The 19,611-nt window shown below is 43.8% G+C and overlaps 1 protein-coding gene across 1 annotated transcript in view; it reads right to left on the reverse strand.

The window, feature by feature from the left end:
- The window catches only part of PDE8B (phosphodiesterase 8B), a gene marked incomplete at its 5' end in the record, with an annotated part of 80,320 nt that extends 63,434 nt beyond the window's left edge, over window positions 1-16,886 (reverse strand). Inside the window, one exon of the mRNA XM_080638282.1 lies at window positions 16,575-16,886. Within this exon, the coding sequence (XP_080494408.1) occupies window positions 16,575-16,886 (312 nt within the window). The remainder of the gene's footprint in view (window positions 1-16,574) is intronic.
- Window positions 16,887-19,611: the final 2,725 nt, after the last annotated feature.

The raw sequence follows: 19,611 nt of genomic DNA on the forward strand, positions 1-19,611 counted from the left end.
AACTTCAGACACGCAACTTTCAAATTGACCTTGCTTATATCAGATTTGAAAAAAGTTTACCCTATTTCTACATGGAACAAAATGTATGATTTTGAAGTTATTGATCATGTTATGAGATTACGAAAGTGAATATATGATGTTGGAATAGAAACCTTACCTGTGTTCACAGCAAGTAAGAACTATTCCCCAGTTTCTCGTGCATGCCTGTTACTTTAATTGAGTTCTTCCTTGTTGCATTAAGACACTCGCTATAATGAAATTTTACACAGGTTCAAGTAACTATAGTATGAACACAGTAATTTCACTTGTACCCACCACAAGTTATTTTATATCCTTGCAAGACCAGTGAAGATGCTGCAACTGGTGTACAGAAATAGAATAGATACACTGTACTTGGGAAGGATTTATAAGTGAGATCTACCGAAAAGACTAACTCTCAGAAAATGAAACAACTGCAACAGCATCTATCTTAAGATGGCTTGGTTTAATGATTGTCTTATGCTACTGTTGGAAGGTAGACTGTAGACATTTCTGTCTGAGATTATTACTTATCAATGAAACGTGTACAGCCTGAAGTAGTACCAAAGTCTCCATGAATTTTTATGTACAGCAGAACATACATGATTGACTGTTGTTCACTTTACTTTTCTGTTGCTGACAGTAATATCAAGCAAGCATTTAACACATATGCTTCCTCATATGACTAGGTTCTCCATGAAAAGAAACATAATGACAATGGATCAAGTAACAGCCTGCTAGTCTAATTTAAAACCTTGCTTGGATTCTTTTGACTGATTTGGACTCAGATGCAAACCAAGTCAGAAACTGTTATTTATTTAAAGATAGCTTGCTAAATTCTTCACCTTAGTGCTCCACTTCATCTTTTCCTTCAAAGGGAATGATTTCCCTATTCCATATGTGCTCACTGAATACATCTGCAAGCACTAAACACAGACAGCAAAGCCCAAACTGTGACGATACAAATGATGTTTTATGGCAGATGGTTAGAAGAGTAAATAATCACTCATTTTATTTTTCACCCTGAATTTGATCTAACAGTGCAACCTCTAACAAAGATGCAAAATACATCATTGCAAAAAAAAAAAAAAAAAAGAATATATCAAGTTACCAGATGAGAAGGAAGAGCAGCAACAAGCACTGCAATCTCATCTGTGGAGCCACTGAGCCTTTACAGATCTGACCCAGTTGTCCAAGGCCAGTTATTTGTCCTCTACAACAGTGGCACAACCGAGGCGTTTAGGTACCTGGCCAGGCCCCTTAGTACAAAGCTGGTTGTGTCTCAGCAAGAACTACGAGATCTCAGTCCTATGCTTCTAGCCTCAAAAGCATACATCATTGGGCTGTAGTTAGGTATAGTCAGAGCAGCCAGCTGCTGAAACTAGCCAGCTTCCCAGTGTGTGTTTTACAGCTGATGTTGCTGTAATCATTAGCCCTTGAGCTTTAGTAATTTAAAGGTGGTTATCTCTATGTGGGTATCTCTACGGCAATCCATCTTTGGACCTCCCAACTGCAGCATGAAGTGATCAAAGTTACCATTGCCAGACAGTTATAAATTTTCCAGCTGGATCCTTCAAGACACCAGACTATTTTAATTTATTAGAAGTAAAGCTTTATGAAGAAGCAGTAAATCAGGTGGACATTTTTATCAAAATATAAACAGAATCTGAGATTGACTACAGTTAGTTCTGATTGATGTTGAAACATTTTTCCAGAATGCTATCTTTGAAATACTTTTCTTGTTGACGTGACATTTCTAAATAAGCAGGAAATCCAACTCCCACTAGTTTTCCATCAGTATGCAGGCCAGTTGCTAAGCAGATTTATGAGCAGATATGCAGCAAAAGTTTGAAAGGAGTTTAAAGAGGGTACACAGCAGACTATCTTTCCTGTTTTATGCTTAATCCTATGATAGGCAGCAACGAAAAGTACTGTTTTAAGTCACATCTGTGGCATGATTCTTTCCTGCCTATGGCATACATGCTGGTAGCAGAAAAGAAGATAAGCCTACTGTCTTCAGATACTTATCAGTTGTGATAGTACTTGGAACAGGCAGATAGAACTGCTCTCCTCCAGAGTAAGAATGAATGTTCATCAAAGAATGAATGAAGAGACTTGGTGGCTGATAGACACAGGATGAGCTGATAGAACTGTGATCAAAAAGAAGCAGGAAGTCCACACTTTTAAATGTATCCTGCTTTGATCCCATTCTCAGCAATGGCAACACCTCTGCAACTTGTCAAATGGGGGGAAGAAAACCCACTCAAACAACCAAAACTAGAGGGGAGATATCAGAATACGGCTTCATCTAATCTGGAGACAATCTTACACCAAGTGAGCATACAAACACAAAAAAGAATCACCTATTATCCCAAGAAGGCAGACTATCCTCTTCAGTGATCCTCTGCTAAAAGAACGAGTGGAAAGTAAGAGTCCTGTAAGAGAGAGTGTTTTGTATTTTGAGCTCTTTCATTAGATTTTGATATAAAATGCTGTTCTTCCTTCAATAAGTGTTACACAAAAAATCCTGAGTACTCCTTGTACCTTAAGAATGCCTTAAAAGAAAATCACACTTCATGTTCTGATGTTCATTTAGAAAGCTAGCTCTGTTAAATGTTCTTACAATGTGTGCACACAATCAGAGTTGACCTGATCTCTCTCCTAAAAATTTCTGAAGTGCACAAAAGTTTATAGCTGCTTTTAACCACCCAGATATTCCTAAATCTGCTCAATGACAGTATCTTGTGGTAGTAGCTCTCTAGCCCAAAGAAGATTATATCTATCTTGTATCCATTTTACATCAGCAACAGAAACTGAAACACCTTGCAACTGTGAGCAAGTTGCCTCCATTTTCTTTCATTTTGTTAATTTTGTTCCAGTGGATCCTGTGCAGCTGTCCTACATGAGTTCCCAAATAAAACAAGGGTATGTTGAAGGAATTCTTTACTCAACAGCTGTTTAACATGCTATATGCCAAAAACTGTATGTCTATCATAAAACACCAATTTGAAAACATACACATTTCTCAGACTTGGATAGTTAAACTGTATTATGTCCTGACACCAAAGAGTAAGCATGAGCATGGTAATGAAGGGTCATCCTTTCACAGGCAACCATCCCCATTAACAATGCAACAGTGTTCTCTGGTAAGACTTGACATGTGAGCTACATGACTATAGAGCCCTTTTCAATTTTAAGCGATTGGCAGATAATTCGCAATCAAATGAAAAATCACAACAAAGTGAACATGAAAAGATGGCCTTAAAGGAGTTACTTTCAGCACAGCAGATTTTTCAAATCTAAGGCGAGGCTACAGATGTCTCATAGTTCTAAGGGGGGGGGCTGGGAAATCCTTGATCTAAAAATAGCCTTTTGTATAAATCCGGTGGAACCCATGAAAACGATTCCCTTCTTTGAAGATGATTCATTACTGAACTCTTTGAACTGTATGGATAGTTTCTAAGCCACTAAAATGCCAGAGGGCCAAGAAAGATCTTCATGTGCATTGGCTGTTCCAGTTAACACATATCTGCAAACTGACAAAAAAGAAGCTTCTGAGTTGGTAAGATAGGAAAAAAACAAACAAATGTAAGTCAAAAGTCTAAAACTGGTGGTTCAGACTGTTTTTAAAAAGAGTTTCTCACCACCTGCTAGTTTTAATTCCCAAACTCTAGAACCATGTGTTGGGAAAAAATGGTAGGTATTAAGAACACACTGAACACACAAGATTTTTCCACATACATTTGTGAGGGCACAAACCCCCAGAAGCAATATATAATCTAATTCACTGCAGGATCTTGCCAAGGGTACAGGTGTTGTCTATCTGGACTTGTGTAAAGCCTCTGACAGAGTCCCTCACAACATCCTTCTCTCTAAACTGGAGAGATATGGGCTTGATGGGTTGACTGGTGGATGAAGAACTGGCTAGAAGGTCACATCCAGAGACTTGTGATCAATGGCTCAATGTCTGGATGGACACCAGTGACAGCTGGCACCCTCAGGGGTCTGTACTGGGACCAGTGCTGTTTAACATCTTCATCAATGGCACGGACAGTAGGATTGAATGTGCTGTCAGCAAGTTGATACCAAGCTGAGGTATGAGAAGCTATCCAGTGGGACTTGGACAGGCTTGAGAGGTGAGCCCACACAAACCTCATGAGGTTCAACGGGGCAAGTGCGCGGTCCTGCACCTGAGTCGGGGCAACCTTTGATATCAATACAGGCTGGGGAATGAAGGGATTGAGAGTACCTCACAGGAAAAGCACTTGGGGGTACTGGTGGATGAACATGAGCCGGCAGTGTGCACTTGCAGCCCAGAAGGCCAATTGTATCTTGGGCTGCATCCAAAGGAGCAGGGAGGCCAGCAGGGAGGGAGGTGATTCTGACTCTCTGCTCTGGTGAGACCCCACCTGGATACTGCAGCCAGCTTGGAGTCCTCAGCACAAGACAGGCATGGACTTGATGGAGAGGGTCCAGAGGAGGGCCACAAAAATGATCAGAGGGCTGGAGTACCTCCCCTGTGAGGAAAGGCTGAGAGAGTTGGGGTTGTTCAGCCTGGAGAAGAGAAGATACAGGTAGATCTTATTGTGGCTTTTCAGTTCTTAAAAGGGGCCTCTAAGGAAGATGGAGACAGATGTTTTAGCAGGGCTTGTTGTGATAGGACTGAGGGGTGAAGGTTTTAAACTAAAAGAGGAGAGATTCAGGCTGGATGTGAGGAAGAAATTCTTTACCGTGAGGGTGGTAAAACACTGGCACAGGTTGCCCAGAGAGGTGATGGATGCACCATCGCTGAAGGCATTCAAGGCCAGGTGGATGTGGTTCTGGGCAACCTGATCTAGTCCAAAGATGTCCCTGATCATTGCAGGGGGATTGGACTAGATGACGTTTGGAGGTCCCTTCCAACCCACACTATGCTATGGTTATCCTAATGCTTTCTGGTTGAGTGCAACACTGATCAGTCCCACTAGTTTTTATGCTATAAATAATTTTATGGTAATTCACTTTTTTAAAACACCTGGCTTCATACCTGCAAGAAAAAGCCTGGTATCTCTAGCACTAGAATGCACAGAAAATTATGAAATTTTAAATATATTATTTTTAAGACTGTCACAACTCATCTTGAGCTTGAGTCTTTAGTAACATCAAACTCAGAGTTTTCAATCTGCTAATGGTATGAGAAACAAACAAGCTCTGTTTCTTACTCCAAGCCCACCTGAAAGATCAGATTATACACTGAAATGACCAAAATGCTAGAATGTACCAAAGAAAGTAGCGCCAAATAAAGTGACATTTATACAAAGTCACTTTAGAAAGGAAAAAAGTGCCATTAAGATTAAATTCACTCCCATGCATTGACCCACAGCTGATAAGACTGTGCTCTAACCGACTATAGATTGAATCCTCTCCTGGCAATATCCTATCTGAGCTTGGAATATAGGCGTGCATGCTGTTATTTCACAAAGTTGTGTCAGAAGTATCTCCACATTATAATAAACTCGATTGATTGTTATGCCCTGCTTGGAGGTGGTTTGTTGTTGTTGTTGTTGTTTTGTTTTGGCAGGGATTTTTGTTTGTTTGGGGATTTTTTGCTTTGTTCTTGGAGGGAGGGAGGGGTTGGAGTTTCTGCCCCCTCTTCTGTCAAAGCTCTCTGCAGGACAAGACTCTCCCAGCAAGCTCCCTTTCCTGTCTTATAGTAAAAGCACTGATTTAGCTACCAGCATTCTTCCCCCAGCTATCATGATACCACAACAAACCAGCATGCTTTCTCTGGAGCAGTACTCCAGAAAAACAGAAAAACCATGTGAAGCCAAGAATTTTCTTCCTTTCAAGAGTATAGAGTTTGCACTGGCAAACAAAATGGTTAGTAGACTTCAATTTGTTTAGACAAATTTTAGATACTTCTTTCTTGCTCAAAAGTATTAAATTACATAGGCATTCTCTGCTGTTGTGATGGGGTGGGAAATAAAACCACAGACTATAAGGCGACTTTAGGCAGCAGTGGATACATTACTACAACTCTATGCACAGAACACCATGTAGGCATTTCCTGCTGCGGTGAAACCAATGTATGATTGAATTGTTTTAGAAGCTCATGAAGACTACCTCAAATAAAATCCAGAAATAGCATATTCAAGACAATTGCTACAATCCACAAAATTTCTTAGCACTGAGTTGCAAGCTATATTTTTTGTTGTGTAGCTATAAGATCTGGACAGAAATCACCAGATTCAGACAATCACATCTCCTCAAGACTTCCAAGTGTCACTGGCATCCTCTGACACCAAGACAAATCTTTCTTTCATTCCAAACACTTCTACTCTACTTCTGATTTTGGAAGGCAGACGCAGCGACTGTGAGAATGAGGACCTTAGGCCCACTGTAGGAGAGGATCTGGTTCGAGACCATCTTAAGAACCTCAACATGCACAAGTCCATGGGACCTGATGAAATCCATCTGCAGGTCCTGAAGGAGCTGGCAAATGAAGTTGCTAAGCCACTGGCCATCATATTTGAAAAATCATGGCAGTCAGGTGAAGTTCCCGACGACTGGAAAAAGGGAAATATAACCCCCATTTTCAAGAAGGGGAAAATGGATGACCCGGGGAATTACAGACCAGTCAGTCTCACCTCTGTGCTTGGCAAAATCTTGGAGCAGATTCTCCTGGAAGGCATGCTAAGGCACATGAAGAACAACAAAATGCTTGGTGACAGCCAGCATGGCTTCACTAAGGGGAAGTCCTGCCTGACCAATCTGGTGGCCTTCTATGATGGGACTACGGAACTGATGGACAGGGGTAGAGCAGTTGACGTCATCTACCTGGATTTGTGCAAAGCGTTCGACACTGTCCCGCATGACATCCTTGTCTCTAAATTGGAGAGACATCAATTTGATAGGTGGACCACTCGGTGGATAAAGAACTGGCTGGATGGCCACACGCAAAGAGTTGTGGTCAATGGCTCAATGTCCAGCTGGAGACCAGTAACGAGTGTGTCCCTCAGGGATCGGGGTTGGGACCGGTCTTGTTCAACATCTTTGTCGGCGACATGGACAGTGGGATTGAGTGCGCCCTCAGCAAGTTTGCCGATGACACCAAGCTGTGTGGTTCGGTTGATACGCTGGAGGGAAGGGATGCCATCCAGAGGGACCTTGACACGCTTGTGAGGTGGGCTGATGCCAACCTTATGAAGTTTAACCATGCCAAGTGCAAGGTCCTACACCTGGGTCGGAGCAATCCCAGGCACAGCTACAGGTTGGGCAGAGAAGAGATTCAGAGCAGCCCTGCAGAGAAGGACTTGGGGGTGTTGGTCGATGAAAAAATGAACATGAGCCAGCTGCAGTGTGCGCTCACAGCCCAGAAAGCCGACAGTATCCTGGGCTGCATCAAAAGGAGCGTGACCAGCAGGTCAAAGGAGGTGATCCAGCCCCTCTACTCTGCTCTTGTGAGACCTCACTTGGAGTATTGTGTGCAGTTCTGGTGTCCTCAGCATAAAAAGGACATGGAATTGTTGGAACAAGTCCGGAGGAGGGCCATGAGGATGATCAGGGGACTGGAGCACCTCCCGTATGAAGACAGGCTGAGAAAGTTGGGGCTGTTCAGCCTGGAGAAGAGAAGGCTGCGTGGAGACCTCATAGCAGCCTTCCAGTATCTGAAGGGGGCCTACAAGGATGCTGGGGAGGGACTATTCATCAGGGACTGTAGTGACAGGACAAGGGGTAATGGGTTAAAACTGAAACAGGGGAAGTTCAAGTTAGATATAAAGAAGAAGTTCTTTACTGTAAGGGTGGTGAGGCACTGGAATGGGTTGCCCAGGGAAGTTGTGAATGCTCCATCCCTGGTGGTGTTCAAGGCTAGGTTGGACAGAGCCTTGGGTGACATGGTTCAGTGTGAGGTGTCCCTGCCCATGGCAGGGGGGTTGGAACTCAATGATCTTAAGGTCCTTTCCAACCTTAATTATTCTATGATTCTGTGTTTCTACTCACATGCCTCTTCAGCCCCACTTTCTTTGGTTTAAGTTTCCTTCCCTGTCTCCTCCAGCCCATAACAGATGCTCCTTCCACAAGCACCTCAACTTAGGTTAGAATGATTACTTTTCACTTGAACAATGCTGTATTTCTCTGCTTAGCTCATCTCAGGTGTTCACCTCATCCATCATCAACCCACAGTTTTCTAATTGACCTTTTTTTATGTCTGCAAAAGCCTCCAGAACAAAGCTACTGAAAGACTTCCCAGGTTTCACCAGTGTACTCCAGCCACCACGCAGAGCGCCATGGGGCCAGGAGCGCTGTCCAGCAGATGTAGCCCACTGCACCATATTCAAGGTTCACGAGAAAGTAAGAAGTCAGACTTCTGAGGTGTCTTGCTATCCTGGCCTCCCTCACTTTGCAGTCTGACTCAAAGGGAAGCAGCCCGAAATGAGGCCATGGCAAGAGGTTCAACGTGGCAGTTACACAGCCCTCACCATTTAGCACATGTGAATCGTTGTATTCTGAAATATAAATACCACCTTTCCCTGAAACCTTGTGGCACTTCCCAATATAATTAAGCAGCTGTTTAGGGAAAGGCTGCCTGTGCGACAGGAGGAAGCAGTGATTCATCAGGATGAGACTCTTTGGAAAGGATGGATTTCAGAGAGGGGGTCTCAGAACCAAGAGGAAGAGAAACCCACAATAGTCAATTGTTCAGAAGGCAGGGCACTTGTTTGAGGGAGCCTCTTCAAAACACAGAATTGAACTTGGGTGTCTCATCTCCAAAAATCACCCTAGCCACCATGCTACCTGCTACCCTGGAGGCTCTGAGTTTCAAAAGAAATCTGATTCACTTTGGAAATAAACACACAGAAAACTTAAAGCCTCCTTTCCCCCCTCCTTTCTAAAAGGGATTTCTTGGTTTTCTGGCTAATACAATGGTTTGATCAGTTGCATTTCATAAATGTATTCAATGTTTATTAAATATAACTGTAAGAGAAGGATAATCATTGGCAATACTGGCATTCACAGTGCCTTTAGACAGTTTTCCAAATCTGAAGGTGGGAAGAAGAACGCCTCTTCTTCTGTCCCTGTGGCAAAATGGCTGACCTAAAAACAAAGGGAAAAGAGAGGGCTGGAAGCAGCTCCAGAGCAAACTTCAGAGACCTCATGCCTAATTCCATATTTGATTAAACTGATTTTGTATAGCCCTAAAACATATGCAGCTGGTAAGTATATATCTATGTCGATTAAAACATTCATAAAACTGGAAAGGAATAGGACCTCACCCCTTCAAATATAAATAAATATATTGTAATTAAATCTAACAGGTTACAGCTCTACATGCAAACTGTCTGAGAACACAGTTTGTCCTAGACTTATAAATAGCTGTTGAATAGCTGTTTTCCAATAGCTACATTGCTTCAAAACTCCATTCTGCCCATTTCAGCTCATTGCCTTACCTCCCTACAGTGGATGTTACTGACCCTACTAATGCAGAGTGTCCCAGCCAACTGTTGTTTCTTTGGATTTCTTATTAAAAAACAATTTCATACTACCTATACACATGCTCACACTTCATTGCATTCTCTGTGATTCCTGTGCGCCGGAGTCCAGGTGGCCCAGACTTTTGCAATTCCTGTTCCACTGTTCCATGCTATAAAACCAACTAACATTGTTCCAGTTTTTACATCCTTTTAGGATGAAAACTGCCTCTCCAGATGCAGGAGATCAATCCAGGACAAGAGATCAATTAATTGAAAATGTACACCAAAATTTGTTCTGTATTTTCAAAGTGAATAACGTTATTAAGAGTCTAAAATTGAGACTGATTTTAAAGTAGCAATGCTTAGCTGTGGGGTCTCTCAGCATAAATCTAAGCTCTAGCCTTTCTATATTCTACATTTGACACACTTTAGATGTGGGCCAGTGCCAGCCTCATGAAGTTCAACCAAGCCAAGCACAAGGTCCTACACCTGGGTCGGAGCAATCCCAGGCACAGCTACAGGTCGGGCAGAGAAGAGATTCAGAGCAGCCCTGCAGAGAAGGACTTGGGGGTGTTGGTTGATGAGAAAATGAACATGAGCTGGCAGCAGTGTGCGCTCACAGCCCAGAAAGCCAACGGTATCCTGGGCTGCATCAAGAGGAGCATGACCAGCAGGTCAAAGGAGGTGATCGTGCCCCTCTGCTCTGCTCTCGTGAGACCTCACTTGCAGTATTGTGTGCAGTTCTGGTGTCCTCAACATAAAAAGGACATGGAACTGTTGGAACAAGTCCAGAGGAGGGCCACGAGGATGATCAGGGGACTGGAGCACCTCCTGTATGGAAACAGGCTGAGAAAGTTGGGGCTGTTCAGCCTGGAGAAGAGAAGGCTGCATGGAGACCTCATAGCAGCCTTCCAGTATCTGAAGGGGGCCTACAAGGATGCTGGGGAGGGACTCTTCATCAGGAACTGTAGTGACAGGACAAGGGGTAACGGGTTCAAACTTAAACAGGGGAAGTTTAGATTGGATATGAGGAAGAAGTTCTTTACTGTAAGGGTGATGAGGCGCTGGAATGGGTTGCCCAGGGAGGTTGTGAGTGCTCCATCCCTGGCAGTGTTCAAGGCCAGGCTGGACAGAGCCTTGGATGACATGGTCTAGAGTGAGGAGTCCCTGCCCATGGCGAGTCCTTTCCAACCCTAACTATTCTACGATTCTATGATATTCAATATATGAAATATTTGGCACTGGATGGCCAAATCAGTGGGTAGAGATACACAGGGTTTTTTTTTTTTTTTTTTAAACAGCTCTCCACAGTTGCTCTCTATTGGCAGTGTCAGAGCTAACTCAAAGGAACAGAATGTCTCTAACATGTTTGTTCTTTTAACAGGTGAAAGAAAGGCATTTGTAAGTAACTGGATGCTGAAGGCTGGGGCAGTGACAAAACTGGTTGACCTGCAAGAGAAAAATAAAGCTCATGAGCAAATGGGCTAATGGTTTTCTCAAGTGAAAAAAGTTATCTGCACTTGACACTATCTCCAGAAGGCTGTGCAGCTTGCCATCTTGGAATTCATAACTTATCTCTGACAGCACTTGTTTCTTACACAAAAGGAAAGCTGGTTCAAGCTGCACAAGCCAAAAGCACCAGTGTTTTGTGGGAGCTGTGGAAGCTCCTATAGAATGAGCTCAGCATACCTTAAGGCCTGTGAGCATTGTCCCACAAAAGATACTCTCAGAGAAGCAAGGGGACAATCAGCTGTTGCTGCCTGGTGAGACTGGTCACTTACTGGTCTAGAAATGCACCTACTAAACTAGGCCAGAGGGAGACAGTACTACACAAGAGATCATCAGGTGTCAGTTATTACTGTAAGCTCATGCCCTTCAAACACACAGGCTGTGTTCCACAATGGGATAATGGCATATTTATCTTTACATCGGTAAAGGCAACTGCTGATTTTCTGAAGCCATAATCCCACTGCTATTGACTTATTTTGAAGTCCTGAAAATACTGGGCTTGGTTACCATGACAATACTCCCCCTAAAGAGTTAAACTCTGCTACACCATAAAACGTTTCACATGCTATTTCCTAGCAACCACACAGGCACATACAGCCTTCACTGAAGGCAATTTTAGGAAAGTTACATTAAAGATAACTCTACAGGTTTCACATACACCATGCATTTTTCACTTTGGGCTACGCTAAAAAAAGCCTATAATGGAGACAGACTTGAATCTTTTTTAAAAATAAGAGGTGTGACCAACAGGCAGACAGGAAATAAAAGCACAGAATGATCAACATGGAAACTAAAGCACACTGAGATCTGACAGCAGTGGAGGTGGTGTAAGAGGAAAATTTAACCCAAAGCATGGTTTCTTTTCCATCTCTCATTCCCCGTCACACCACTACTTACATTTTCACCAAAGCTTACTCTTCTGGCCTTGACTTTTCAAGCAGCAATACTTCTGAGGGAGTACGCAGATAATCCAAAATGGGACTACAGTGTTCATGCAAATAGCGTGTCTGCCTTGTGCTATGAAGATTTTGATAAAAAAAAAACCAAAAAAACAAAAAAACCAAAAAACCCAAAACACACACACAAAAAATTAACAAAAAAGCCCGAGCAAAAAAGCCAAACACAAAACCAAACCAGATCCCTCAGCTCTGCTGCTTTTTTTGCACATAGGACTAAGGCTTATGGATGTCCCCAGCTCTGCTTGCATTAATCTGGCAAGCTTTCTATAAGCACCCAGCATTTCAGAAATTACTATGATCTCTTTTAGGGTATAAATAATACTCCTTTTAACTTCTGCAGGCTTTAAGTATCATTACACAAAATTATGAACTGCTTCGCAGAACATTACCAAGTTATTAAAAATATGTGCTTGCATTACTCCTTACTTCAGGAATGCCTAGGCTGTATAATCCAGCCTGGTACAAATACCTCATCTAGGAAACCATGGAGGTAGAAGAGGTACAGCAACCTGCGTGAAATAACAAACTCATGGAGAAGCTGAAGGACCCCACCAGCAACAGGAAAATTTTTATGAGTCAGGTGCTCAAATGCTCATTACAGCAAATACAGCAAGCTCATCATCTGAACGTGACAGATGTCCAAGGCATGGAGGGGACACTAAAGCCACGTGAAAGGAAATGCATGCAAGAGATATTTGGTAGCCTTGTCTCTCTCAGACTCCCTGCAGGGCAAGTGTGATGCTTAATTTCACAACCTTAATCTGCTCAATTACTCTGCTGTCTAAACCACCACTTAAAGGATGATAGATGACTGGATTATTCCTCAGCTGAAGGAGAGAAATGAGAAACTATGTGCCCATTTTCTGTATCACACCCTAACAATCATTAAGCATTCTCAGCTGCCAGAATTCAAACCTACCCCTTCTTCCCAAGAGCATACGCTATTCCCCATGGTATATGACACAGCTTCTCAGCTTTCATTATGTCTTTCAGGTCAGTTTTATTTGAAATCTCTCTGCTCTACTTTCAGTATGACCATGGAGTATTAGAAATTGTCAAAAAAATCCACACCGAGCTCCTCAGACAGTAAAACCTCAGGTCTATTTTGCACATAGCGAATGATGCAAAGTAGAAAACAGACATTATCAATGCTCAGTTTACCTGCAAATATTTGGTGTTTTGGGCACTGAAAGCAAATGTTCCAAAATAACTTTTTACTGGAGGACTTAGCAGGGTGCATGGGTCCTTGAGGCACCTCTTGACTCTCAGTGCTGAAATGGCTGAGGTTCATTGTTCTCTGACAAGCTGCCAACACCCCTCTTTTCCTATTACCAAGGGAAGGCAGGGAAAAAAAAGAAGCAAGCATTTTATATTTTATGATATAAATGCCTCTCACTCAGAACAGTTGTGGAAGTCCAGAATGTTGTGTGACTCAACACCAAATAAGTTTAATCTACCAAGCTGCTCGGTTTCCTTTGCCAGCTGATATATTATTTTCTGAAGAAGTAGTTTTCTCCATTCAGTAGCACTTCTCCTGTCCAGCATTACTTAAAAGCACGTCTACAGTGCTTGCTGAAGTTACCTGCACCATTTGAAGGAGAAACTGAAAGGTCAGATACAGAGCCACAAATCCTTTGACAAAGTCCTTCTAGTGTATTCACTAAAATACAAGAAGTCTGGGCTCTTCCAAGTAAAGCATCCCTCTACTAACAATTTTCTTTATGGTAAGAGTTGCTCAGGCCACCATCTCTCAGAGAATAGCTAACTTAAATTAAAAATGCTTTGCACTGTATCATAGTTCAACTCTATTTGGTCTGCCCAAATCTTTTGAACCCCAGAGTATGTTCAAGAGGACTTCGATGTCTTAGGTAGGTGTCCTATTGAGTTGTGTAATGGACCCTGATCACACTAAGTTACAGAGTTGGGAGGTTTATTTTCCAAGTTTATCCTACATCTGGTACGTTCCATGTTCTGCAGAACATACTAGCAGCCAGCTGAAAAGCAATATACTTCAAACAAAACAAGAAGTGAGAAGTACAGTGACTTTTCCTAAACATAATACTGCTTTAAAGAGAAGAACTGTATTTGAAATCAAGGCAATGCTTAGAGTTGCATTCCTCCAGAACCCATAAACCTGATGCAACTCTGGATTTCTCAATGCTCTCCATAGCAATTTGTATTTGGCAGCTGCATCCTTTTCCCTATTCCCCCAGATCTAAAACCCCCATAACAGCTAGGTGCTTCATATATTGGGGTGCATTCTTCTCCTCAATGCTTCCACCTTGGAACTTAAGACATACCAACATTGGTAAAAGATACCATCTCATTGTATTTCTTATTTCTCAGCTTTACTTTGAAATTTTATTTTGCTATAGAAAAAACTAAAAACTGTCAAAACCTGTTCCTAGTGTGACTGACTTTTGAGAGAGTTTCATGGACAGGCTTTTCTCTTCCACAAAGAACACAGCATATGAAGAGCCAAACCATTACACTAGCTGCACTTGTCATTGCAAGGAGAAAAATATGATAAAGTAATCAACAGAAGTCTGAAAAGAGTTGTTTGGGGTTTTTTTTCCCCACCAGGCTATATGTTAGCAACAAGAGCCTTAAAACTTGTTTGCCATTTATTTGTTTTGTCCCCTAAATACAGTTACACAAGATTTCAACACAGCATATGCATGCAACCAAGCACTACATCCGTTAAAACCATGTGGTATTACTAGACACTTTTTCTGCACCAAAATAACTAGTATTTTTCTTCATTTTGAACTTCAATGGAAATAAAGATTGTTATCATGTAATACCAAAGAACACAAATCCATTATTTTCAATTTCTTATAGCCCATCAGGTATCAAGTACTATTTTGCCTCCATGATAGTTCTGCAATACTCCAGCCTTGTTTGGCCAGACAAATATGATATTCACCTGTAGGAAATTGTGTCAGAAATACCAGCAAGAATGGAGGCAACAGCTTGGTTTAAAAAAATACGTATTTTACAGACCTTAAATCTCATGAGAATGGAAATATTTCTACTGTATCACTGAAGCAGTTGTTAAATAAATAAATAAATAATAAACAACCCAACCCACATAATTCCCCCTAGGTGCTTAGGACTCTGAAATTGTTAAAAGAACTGAAACTATTCAAAGTAATATTACAGTGCCAATTATGAACTTCAAAAATATCTAAAATATGTCCACTTTTAGTAACCAGAAAACTGACAAATGTGTTTGTTTATAAGAGCACCTGATGCAATCCCAGATTATTATCTATTGTTTATTAACAATTCATAAGAACAGAAAGGGGCATTGCCACTTAAAAAAAAATATTTTTTTTCCTTATCTCAACTTAATGAATTGTGCAAGAATTTCTATTTCGCTCTTCTCTACATTAACAAACAAACCAACCACAATGTATTTCATCGAAGTCTTCTACTCTGAAAAAAACCCAAATAAATCCCTAAATCCAAAAAAGTGGGTTTACTTTCTCTGTGACGTCTCTCACTTGTGTTTTCCTTAGATGATGTCTGGAGTTGTTTTTGGATTGGTTTGTTTGGTTTTTTTAATTATGTAAGATTATATAACCTATTAATTTCTTAATTATAGTCTAACAAAATACCAGGATGCATGTAATCCCCTGGAATTACTGTGTGACATGGTATCCTGCTTTATTAGTACAACAGAAGAGTAACCCAAGGTGCAGTGGTATCACAAGGCACCATTTGTTTTCATAATAAGATTTGGAATATGGCAACACAGTAAAATCTGATTCTGATCTGAAAATATTCGGGGAATTAATGAAATCTGCCCTGATACTAAGGAAAAAAAATAAATACACCACCTTCCCCCTCCCCCCAACCTGCCAGAGCTGTCATCTCTTTTAAATACTAAACTTCAGCGAGGAAGTTGATGTGCAGCTACAGCAGTGCTGCCTTATTCACTGAGAGGGGGACACAGCCTTCCAGATGTGGATGAGAAGACCTTACAGGCACAGCCCCTGCTTGCCCCTCCCGGGAGCATCTCCTAGCCCTACACCAGCGAGGCGTATTTGCCTGTGTGCAGATCATAGCGGTTCGGTTCCACGCCTCGCAGCAACAGTTCATTTTAACCAGATACTGAGGAGGAAGAGGGGAAAAAGGGGATGAAGAAAACCCAACAGCAAGTACGGGCTTTATGCTGTTGAGAACTGAGCAGGGGGAGATTTCATTCCGCCACATTAACACCTCTCCCAGACGCCCAACCCCTGCCATCAGCCACAAACCTGGAAACGAACCCTCCCCTCCGCCCCCCCCGCTGTAACTCCGGGAGCGATCGCAGCACAGGGGATACCCGGAGCCACCCCAGTGCTGCGGGCGCGGGGCAGCCCGAGGGGCCCGGCACTGCCTCCCGGGGTGCTCTGGATCAGGCGCGCCCCGGCGCGGCCCCCCCGCAGCGGTGCCAGCCCGGCCTGGCCGCCGCAGCTGCGGTGAGTCAGTGGGCGCCAGAGCAGCCGCTCCCCGCAGCTGCATCCCGTCCGAGGAAGCATCACCTCCCGCGAGGGATGCTGCGGCTCCGTCCTCCCTTTACCGCGGCCGGCAGGGGGGACCTACACCGGGACCTACGGGGCCCCCTCCTCCCTGAGCGGCAGCGGTGTACCTTGACGCTGGCGTTGCTGGTCTGGGTCTCCGCCTCGACGCCGCAGCAGCGGGTGGCCCTGGCCCGGGCGGAGGCTCCGGGCTCCCTGCGCTCTTTGCGGCGGGGGCCAGCTGAGGGCGGCGGCTGCTGCCGGCTCTGGTAGGCGAGGACGGAGGGGATGGAGTCGGCCGCGTCTGTCTTGATGAAGAGGCCGTGCAGGGTGGTGGTGCCCTGCGAGATGGTGGTGGTCTGGTGGGAGGAATTGGACTCGTCCGAGTCCCGGCAGTAAATCACGCCGCTCTGAGAGACGTGGATGCTGGGGGCGCAGCCCATCCCTTCCCCTCCCCGTACCGCTGCACCGCCGGCAGACCGGCCCGTTCCGCTCCTCTCCGCTCCGCTCCCACCTGCCGCCCGAGCGGGCTGCGGGCCGCCGCCCCTGCGCCGCGCACCCCGCGGCGACACCGGCACCACCCCCCACCGCTGGCGCTGCCCCGGCCGCTCCCGCCCCTGCGGCGCCTCCCCGTCCCCCCGCGCCGCCCCGAGGGACCCCAGACCCTTCTCCTTCTCGGCAGTGTCTTACGAAGAGCCTGCGACCACGGGGTCCTTGAGCCGCGGGGGCAGGGGCTAAGGAGGAGAAGCGTCACCAGTGGTGCAGCCCCCTCCCGACCCTGGCAGAGGGTCTGCTCGCAAGCGTTCCATACGCACAACATCACACCATCCGCCCCCCCCGCGTCCCCATTGTGACAAGTACCTTTTCCTTTCTTTTCTTGAAAGCAGTTAAAAATACTTATTTTGTCAGTCAAAATGCACGTACTTTTCTTGGCCGTGGGTGAGCAAATCTCAGTTGTTTGGGGGGAGTTCAGAGCCACAGAGCACCCACTGCAAGTTAGGAAAAAGGCCAGGATTGTTCCATAATTTTCAATGCTGTTTTTCAATCAGGCCAAAATTCAAAGGCACGAGCTGCTATTTTAGCCTATATGTCTGATAACTGCCAATCCCTGTTTCCACTCCCTGGGGAGACAATCAAGCAAAATGTTCAATGCCGCAGAGATTTACACACCTTCTTAGCTTTCCACAGTGAATAGTTTCATTGACCTAAACAACACTACCTATGAGGTGTAAAGCTAAACATGTGGGGTTTAAGTCTTTGCAAGATTCTAGTTTAAATCTCCCTGTTTTCAATGGCACATTGTAAATCTTTCAAGAATTGGTCATGTCATCCAAGCAGCATGCTGCCTGCCTAATAAAGCATTTATCTGACACCCAGTTACCAATGAACACTTGTGAATACACCTTTTCTTCTCCTTGGAGCACTACCTGATGTTTGATCACTGTTTCTCCACTGAGTTTTTAGGAAGTGATGTAAAAATACTATAAATGTGAAGCACAGTTGGTGCAAGGATTGTGATGCTGAATGACAAAGTTCTTTGAAAGTGTTATTTTGGTTCCTAAGGCTCCTGGATTGCTTTCATGGGTTAGTAGAAGTGGTGAAGTGGTGGCTTCACAGCCAAAACACCTCAATTTAGAGGACTGTTTGAGCCTTTCGCCTCTGCCGATCCAGACCATGGCTTATTCTAATTATGGCAATACGGACATTCACTCATCTCTCAACTGCTGGGCTGAGATCAATCTATTTGACAAACTATGGTTTTCCAGTTACCAGAGAAAACCTCCCTAGTTTTCCTTTTAGTTGTTGATATTCACAACCCAAGTCATGACTCAAATCCTACCATACTGCTCTGCTGGTGGCTGTCTTTGAGGACTACCTTGGAGACGGGCTTAATACCAGTGAAATGAGGCAGACTGCACTTCATCACCCAACTATGCAGTCCTTCTTGCTGCTCAGCCTGCAGTTCTGGATAAGACCTCCCAGTCTCCCAGGGCATAATACATTAAGTTGCATATTAATGTATCCTAAAACTGCATTTAATAACAAAACAGCAAGAAGTTGTATGTATTCCTTGCTATATTTTCAAGTCCCTTTTAATTTCTGTTAACAGTTTGGAAACTGAAGTTGGGGATTTGAGTTACCTGCCCTAGACCACACCTTAGATGTGCAGCAAAGCCAGGAGTTCAGGAATGCTACTTGGGACGCATACATTGGTGTAAATGACATTGCCCCAAAAGACCTCTAGGGATTGTTGACTATCTAGTTTGAGACTTTTTTCATAGGAATTTACCCACCCCAGGTATCAACAGCACCTAACATTTTAATAAAGGAAAGAGTATTTTGACTTTGTAGACTGAGCTTGGTGAAAATGTCATGTCACATCCTAAACTGTGTTACTAGCTATTCAAGGTCCATTTTTCTGAATAGGTATCAAGGATAAGTTATTTCACCCATCAATATCTAAGTTTCCTTAACATCCCAGCACTCAGGTTTCTTTTTTCAGGTTTTTTATCCTACTGAATACTTTGACAACATTGCTCCATTGTCAAGACAGTGTTGTAGGCACCTGCCCATCCTTACATGGATTTCCCTTGCTTAGGTTGAGTTGATGTCAGAAAACAAGTTGTAGGAACAAAAAATCACAGCTCTGGAGAATGTCTGCTAAATGCAGCTCTTGGTTGGTTTTGGGTAATGGGGAAGGATCACCACTGAAGAGGATAATCCTGCCTGTGCACAGTGCCAGAGTGTTTGAAAGGAGTGAAAGCTGCAGGATGGGAAACTACGTGGACTGCTGTGAAAAGCAACAGAGAAGTGGGGAGAATAACGCTTTATCTGACAGCAGAATCACAGAACTGTAGGATGGTTGAGGTTGGAACAGCCATCTGGTCCAACCCCTCTGTTGCTCAGGAAGGGCCTATCTGAGTGGTTTTTTAGTATGCCCACGGATGGAGACTCCCATGGAGACTCAGAGGGAACCTCCCACGTTTTAGTTTGTGCCCACTGCCTCTGGTCCTGTCACTGGGCACCACTGAAAAGGACCTGGCTCTGTTTCTTTGCACCCTCCCTTCAGGCATTTACATCCATCAATGAGATGCCCCCAAGACTTCTCTTTCCCAGAATGAACAGTCCCAGCTGTCTCAGCTTCTCCTCATGTATGTGGTGCTCAGA

Source organism: Psittacula echo (assembly GCF_963264785.1).
Source record: "Psittacula echo genome assembly, chromosome: Z".
In the NCBI taxonomy this organism is placed as follows: Eukaryota; Metazoa; Chordata; class Aves; order Psittaciformes; family Psittacidae; genus Psittacula; species Psittacula echo.